The 7,360-nt window shown below is 52.1% G+C and overlaps 1 protein-coding gene across 1 annotated transcript; it reads right to left on the reverse strand.

Annotated features, from left to right (window-relative positions):
* Window positions 1–1,177: 1,177 nt before the first annotated feature.
* On the reverse strand, window positions 1,178–2,155 carry LOC310920908 (olfactory receptor 14C36-like; the record flags this gene model as incomplete). Its single annotated transcript, XM_083880965.1, has 1 exon — window positions 1,178–2,155. The coding sequence occupies one exon, from the start codon at window positions 2,153–2,155 to the stop codon at window positions 1,178–1,180; it is 978 nt and encodes a 325-aa protein (XP_083737091.1).
* Window positions 2,156–7,360: the final 5,205 nt, after the last annotated feature.

Genomic DNA, 7,360 nt, shown 5'->3' on the forward strand with positions numbered 1-7,360 from the left:
GCCACAGCCCCTGTGCAGGCCCAGGGCAGGACAGGAGCCCTGCGGGTGGGAACGGCCCCTGTGCCGTGGTGCCCACGGCAGCCTTGGGGCTCTGTGCCCCACGGCCTCCCTGCTGGGCAGCCTCTGCCAGCTCCTGCACGGCCCGTGGCCCCTGTGGGGCTGCACAGACAGCCCTGCCCCGGGCTCTGCCGGGCTCTGGGCCAGCAGAGAGGCCGGGCAGGGCTGGCCATGGCCGGGAACAGCCCTGAGCCCTGCAGGAGGATGGAGCTGGGCCACAGCCAAAGCGCCCCCAAACCTGGGCCCAGCAGCCAGGGCTGCCAGCGCCTGGGGACAGAGGCTGCCATTGGGGACAAATGTCCTGGGCCCCCTCCCTGCTCTGCCCGTGCCACCAAGGGCACAGAGCAGCCTCCTCTCTGGGCCACTTGCCTGTTTTCAATGCCTTCCCCAGGCGCTGGCCCTGCCCCAGCAGGCCTGGGCTGAGTCCTGCCCCTGCACGCTCCCCCAGGCTGAGATGGACACGGATGGTTTCTGTGCCAGGCTCTCTGAGCCCAGCCCAGCTCCCTGCCAGCTCTGCCAGCTGCCCTGAGCTCTGTGCAGCACCAAGGGCCTCTCCCCAGCACAGCCCAGCCGGCTCTGGCCCCACAGCTCTGCTCAGGGCAGGGGGCTCTGGGCAGGGGCCCCACGGCCTCAGCCCCTCGGGAGGGCACAGCAGCAGCTGCAGCTCAGACAGGACTCAGCCCCAGCCACGGGCAAGGTGCTGGCCCAAGGGAAAAGGAGGCTCCCCGTGTGCCCTGCTGCCCTGTCCCTGAGCTCCTGAGAGCTCTGCAGCCCCTGCTGCCATCCCATCTGCCCAGGCCAGCACAACAGCCCCAGCCTCGGGACCCTTCAGAGCTGCTCCTGCTCCAGGCCCAGGGCCCATCCCAGAGCTGGGGCAGCCACAAAGCTGTGCCCATTTCTCTTCATTCCTGCTCCGATGAGGATAATGGAAAAAAACCCCCAAAAATATTGCAAGTTCATTTATTTTGCTTAAGTAAAATTGGATTCTCCTCATTTACATGAAGTTTCTGGATCACAAAGAAGGGGGGATAATGAAAATGGAGGGAATGAATACCATCATTGCTTTCGAAACAACAGCATTAGAAGCAGAAGAAATATTAATACGGAGAGTATTGGCCTGTCATGATGTGCACTGGGAGCCAATGACAGAGGGAAGCAGGCAGTGTGTGGTAGCTGAAAAGCATCCAGACATCAGTTCTGTGAGAGCTTTCTTGAGCTCCTGGTTCCTCAGGCTGTAGATGAGGGGGTTCAGGGCTTGAGGAACCACTGAGTACAGAATTGAAAGAGCCACACCCAGGGATGGGGATGAGATGGAGAGGGGCTTCAGGTAGGCAAACACTGCAGTGGTGACAAAAAGGGAAACCACAGCCAGGTGAGGGAGGCAGGTGGAAAAGGCTTTGTGCCGTCCCTGCTCAGAGGGGATCCTCAGCACAGCCCTGAAGATCTGCACATAGGAGAAAACAATGAACACAAAACAGCCAAGTCCTAAAGAGATGGAAAACACAACAAGTCCAAGTTCCCTGAGATGGAATGTGGAGCATGAGAGCTTGAGGATCTGGGGGATTTCACAGAAGAACTGGCCCAGGGCATGTCCCTTGCACAGGGGCAGGGAGAATGTATTGGCTGTGTGCAGCAGTGAATAGAGAAAGGCACTGGCCCAGGCAGCTGCTGCCATGTGGGCACAAGCTCTGCTGCCCAGGAGGGTCCCGTAGTGCAGGGGTTTGCAGATGGACACGTAGCGGTCGTAGCACATGATGGTCAGCAGGAAATACTCTGCTCCAATGAAGAACATAAAGAAAAAGAGCTGAGCAGCACATCCAGTGTAGGAGATGGCCCTGGTGTCCCAGAGGGAATTGTGCATGGCTTTGGGGACAGTGGTGCAGATGGAGCCCAGGTCACTGAGGGCCAGGTTGAGCAGGAAGAAGAACATGGGGCTGTGCAGGTGGTGGCCGCAGGCTGCGGCGCTGATGACGAGGCCGTTGGCCAGGAGGGCAGCCAGGGAGATGCCCAGGAAGAGGCAGAAGTGCAGGAGCTGCAGCTGCCTCGTGTCTGCCAATGCCAGCAGGAGGAAGTGGTTGATGGAGCTGCTGTTGGACATTTGCAATGTCTTGGCATGGGGATCTGTAAAAAAATTAATCATAGGATAGTTTGGTTTGGAGAGGACTTTCAATATCCCAGCCCAGCTTGGTGGCACTTTCCCCCCACTGCCTGCCCAGGGCTCTGCTGCCTGGAGCTGTCCCTGCCTGCAGCTGCTTCCCTGTGCCCAGGGCTGGGCCCTGCCAGTGCTGCCAGAGCCCAGCCCAGCCCTGGGGGCTCAGCTCTGCCCTGCAGAGCCCTCCCAGCTCAGGCACTGCCCAGGGGCAGCTCTGGCTCTGCAGGCTCTGATGGCAACCTCAGAGCAACCCTGAGGAGGCTGGAAAAGTGATTCTGGTGCTGCCTGCAAGGGGCCCTGTGCCGATTTCTGTCACTGCCTGGTTTAGTAAGGTCTGAGAGAACATAGTTTTATTTCTCTAACCCTGAATTGAAAGATGACTATCTATGTGCAATTTCCCACCCAGGCAACACAGAGAAGAAGAGAAAACAAGGAGGATTTTCCCATTCATGCAGCCCCTGTCTTGCTCAGATCCCAGTATAATCTACTTGGAAATGTTCTGCAGTTAAATGTCATTCTGGGAGCAGTCCTGAACAATGCAACATCCTCATCACACAAGAAGAACACTTCCACGACTCACCAGCTATGTCTCCTTCCCAGATAGATGTCTCCTACCCAGATCTTGTCCCCCAGTGCTGGGAGCAGCTCCCAGGGCTGGCTGAGAGCTGTCCCTGGCAGGCAGCAGAGTCCCTGCCCCTGCACAGTGCCCTGGGCTGCAGGACCTGCTCTGCAGGACAGCCCTGGGCACCCCTGGCTGCTCTACACAGGAGAGAAGCAGAGAATGTACTCACAGAGTCTGTAGGCATTGGCATGTTCCAGCTTTAGGAGAGGACTGCAGGAGCTGCAGCTGCATTGTCCTGCAGCCAGAGGTTCCTGTGCCAAGGGCTGGGAGTGATTCTCCCCCGGGCACTTGTCAGCCCCTTCCCAGCCCTGAGTGATTCAAGCTCTCTGTGCCTGTGTGCTGTGCCCGGGGTGGCTGCAGGCAGTGCCCCAGCCCTGCTGGGCTGGGAGAAGAGCTGCTCATCAAGAGAAATCTGTATTTGAAGCTTTTCTTGGTTGCCAGGAGCTGCCTCTGTGCCAGGAGCCCTGCCCAGCTCAGCAGCACAGACACAGCACAAGGACTTCAATGACCCTCTTGGGGCTTGTGCTGAGGCCCTGAACATCAGAGGGAGATGATGAAACCTCTCAAGAACTCCAGGTCAGAATCCAACTTCAAAGTTTCTGGAAGTTTTAATGGGCCCCACTGAGGGACAGGAGAGAGGAAGTGTCCCCAGGCCCCAGGCAGAGCAGAGAACTGCAGGCAGTGGTGACAGGTTTTTCAAAGGACTTTGGGTTTTGCTTTTGCCTTGGAATCTCTGTGAGGTTTGTGCAATCCCATTATCTGCTGTAATTAGTCCCTTGAGAGGCTTTGTCAGTAATGACACTCAGTGGGGCTCATTAATGCTTCAAGATACTTTAGTTATTTTAAGGTACTTGGAGTTTCCCTTTTAAAACTGACTGTATGAGAGGTTTGTGCAATCACGGACCCAATTATCTACTTTAACAAGTCCCTTGGGATTCTGAGTCAGTAACAACACTCAGTGGGGCTCATTAGTACTTCAGGGTACTCAAAGTTTATTAAGGAACTACTTTTTGACACTGAGTCTGAGTGCTGTGTGTGATAATTGGCCTCCAATTATCTGCTTTAATGAGTCCCTTGGGAGTTTTGTATTGACATTCAGTGGGGCTCATTCATGCTTTGAGATACTCAAGGTGTTTAAGGTACTTTGGATTTTCCTTCCCACACTGAGTCTCTGAGAAGTTTTTGTGCAATCCTGGCTTCTAATTCTCTACTGCAAGGACTCCACGAGGAGCCTGTGTTGGGGATGGACCTCAGTGGGACCCAATAATTCCTCAAGAACTTTTGAGTTTTTCTTCTGACTTTGACTCCTGGAAAGGTTTGTGCAATCTCCTCTCAGGCCCTGAGGTTCCAGGGCTCAGCACCAAATGCACCACGGGGCTCATTAGGATCAAGCAAGTCCTGACAAACCATGGCTGTGCCTTGATTTCCGTCTGGTCTGGTGCAGTTCATTAGGAAGTCTTTTTTTCCAAGAGTTATGAAGAAATATTTCAAAAGGCTTCTAAGAAATCCACATTCCTATTTTCAAGGGTGTCTTTTTCTCCTTTGAGAAGAGGCGATTGCAGCATTCAGTGACTGATACTGATCCAGGGACTCTCCCAAGGAATTCTGGCGTGGTCAGAGAAGCTGTGCCTCGAGCTCTGGCCCAGTGTGGACAACCTTGCTCCACATTCCCCAACCCCATCCTGTCTCTCCTCACTCACCTGGGACCTGCTTTGCTTGCAGAACTGGCTGCACTCAGCCAACATAGGGTTTTTTTCTTTTATTTTTTGAAGCAATCTAAAACTCCCGATTTTCCCCAGTGAAAACAGACAATCTCCTCAAGTATGTTCCAAGGCCAAGGTGCTACCAAGGAGGTTCCCCTTCCCCAAGGCAGAACCATGCAAGGAATGTTTTAGATACACAGGAATTTCTGCAATAAACACAAATCCAGAGTTGGCTGAAGGCAGAATTAGACCAACTCCTGAAGGACAGACAAGCTTTGAACTCCTTGCTGCTCCAGGCTGCAGGTGGGTTGTTGGGAGGTGTGTGAGTGAGCCCAGAGTGAGGGCAAGGGAAATGCAGAGAGCCCTGGAAGTGCTTGTGTGCAGACAGGCAGTGGGGAAGGGCAGTGCAGGGCTGGCCTGGGCCAGGAGTGAGGGTGGATCATCATGCAAAGCTGGCCTGGGCCATGGCAAGGCCCTGTTCACTTTGAAATTTCTTCCTAGAGCACCATATTTAGTTATTTGTTATAGATTCTATACTGTGGAGTAAATAATTTTTTTTTTTTTAATCTGTGGTCTGAATAAATCTTTCTGTCTAGTCCTGATCAGAATCAATCATAGCTATATTTATAGAAATATATCTGATATTGCATCATCAGCCCTGTGGGACAAATTGTATTTTGGTTCAATTCCACCTGCCCAATCTTTCACACATAAACCTTTGACAAACTCTGGGGCCAGGATTGGATCCAGCCACTCTCAGTCTCCTCTTTTAGGTTAAATTTTAAAAGTCCTGGAAGGGTTTGAGTGAAGCACTGATTTAGAAGAATTAAAGACTTTGGTTAAAATAAATATCGCTGAGGTAAGGGAGCTAAAACTTCCCTTTTGTTAACAGAAGCCAGACTGAAGGAACTGATAAATCATGGAAGGAACTGATAAATCAGGGAAGCTGTCAAACTAAGCTTTTGCATCCTGAATAATCAATAGACCCCAAGAATACAATACAATCATAAATCAAACAGTCCTGGAAAACAGGATTCAGCTGTCAAAGGTTAAAAAGTCAAAGAGAGGAAGACCCATCTTACTTCATCATTTTAGGACCCTACCCCATAAAAAAGACCACGGACCCATTTCAAAGAACAAACTACGCATGCTTAGTGGCTTTTTGGGCTAATTACCATACGAAGCGGGGAATGGGATGTACCAGAGTTATGAATATGCATTTGTGTTTTGGGTATTCAATACTCCTGTACATAAAAGACCCTGTGATCATCCGTAAATTGCGCATGTGTTTTTGGGAGCGATCCCGCACGCTGCCCGGCGTCGTAATAAACATACACTTTCTAACTTTAAACTGTTGGAGAGTCTTTGTCCGTCATAGTTGGATATTGGTATTAGATCACAATCCATCCATCCTGCTGCCACTTCTTTGATCTGAAATGCTGCCTTGTGCTCTGCAGCCCCAGGTCCTGGCCACAGCTTCAAATGGGAGCTCTGCTTTTTTGGCCAGCATGCTCTGGCAGACTCCACTTGCTCCAGACGGGTGACATCAATGCAATTTGTCACAGTTGAAAACCTCTTCCCAGCCCTCTGGCATCTTTCCATGCCAGACTAAAGGGCACGGCCCTGCATCTGATGGTGCTGCAGAGGGAAAGTGGCCACTGGCCTGCTCGTCCTTTTTGTTTATGGACTGGAGCTGCTGTGAGAGGGAAGGTATCCTTAGAAGGTACTGTTTGAGCCAGGTGGGATCAGAAATGGAGGCAGGGAAGTTCTTTCTGGAATGCTGAAGGCTGAATTGGTCAGGGGAAGAGCTGCATTTTTATCAGTCCCAGGAGAGGTTGGTTGTGCCCCAAAGGAGCGGGGGGAAGGAAAGGAAGGAAGGAAAGGAAGGAAGGAAAGGAAGGGAAGGAAGGAAGGAAGGAAGGAAGGAAGGAAGGAAGGAAGGAAGGAAGGAAGGAAGGAAGGAAGGAAGGAAGGAAGGAAGGAAGGAAGGAAGGAAGGAAGGAAGGAAGGAAGGAAGGAAGGAAGGAAGGAAGGAACTGCACAGCCTTTTAAAAGCCTTTTAAAGAAGCCACCTCTATGGTGTCGCACTAAGGAGCAAGGTGCCAGCAGTGACAGCTTGTGGCAGCATTTGTTCTGCAAAGAGCAGGGAAGGCAAAAATGGCTCTATTTAGGTAAATGGTGCTGCAGGGCAGCAATGGCTGCAGGGGTGAGGTAGGTGACATCTCTGTGGCATTTGCCAGATGGTGGCCCTTCGAGGATACCAGCTGGTGGTGCAGCTTGTGGCAGCTGGAATCCAGCCAGACCCCTGCATCACTTTTTCCTTCTTTTTTTTTAAATCCCCACTGCCTTTCCCTCTTGCAAAAATAAAGCCTGCATGAGGTCCAGCCTGATCCCTGCCTCCTTCTCTCACTGCTGCAAGTTCCATATTGCAGCCAGCACTGCCAGTGGCCAGCACGGGCTGCTGGAGGGAAGTGAGCAATGGCCACTTCCCAGCAGACAGAGCTCCTGCATGAGATTTTGCATTAGTCAGAGCCTTGTTTCTCCTGCTGCAGCACAAGCCCTTTCTGGGAAGGTTATTCTTTACCAGGAGGGGCACGAGTATAGTGTGAGAGGAAACACACTGATCATTTCTACCCAGAAGCTCAGTAGTAAGCATTTCCCCATGTTCATGCATTTCTGAGAAATATTCACTTCTGTCTTTCAGAGAGAACCAGTATCCTTTTGGAAGGGGCAAGGGCAGAAATCAGGCTCCCATGTAATGGATAATATTTTGTGAGTGCTGCTGGCCGTCTGTGCATTGGCCATTGCTGCTGGTGGATGCAGGAC

Source organism: Zosterops lateralis (genome assembly GCF_965231275.1).
Source record: "Zosterops lateralis genome assembly, chromosome: 32".
NCBI lineage: Eukaryota > Metazoa > Chordata > Aves > Passeriformes > Zosteropidae > Zosterops > Zosterops lateralis.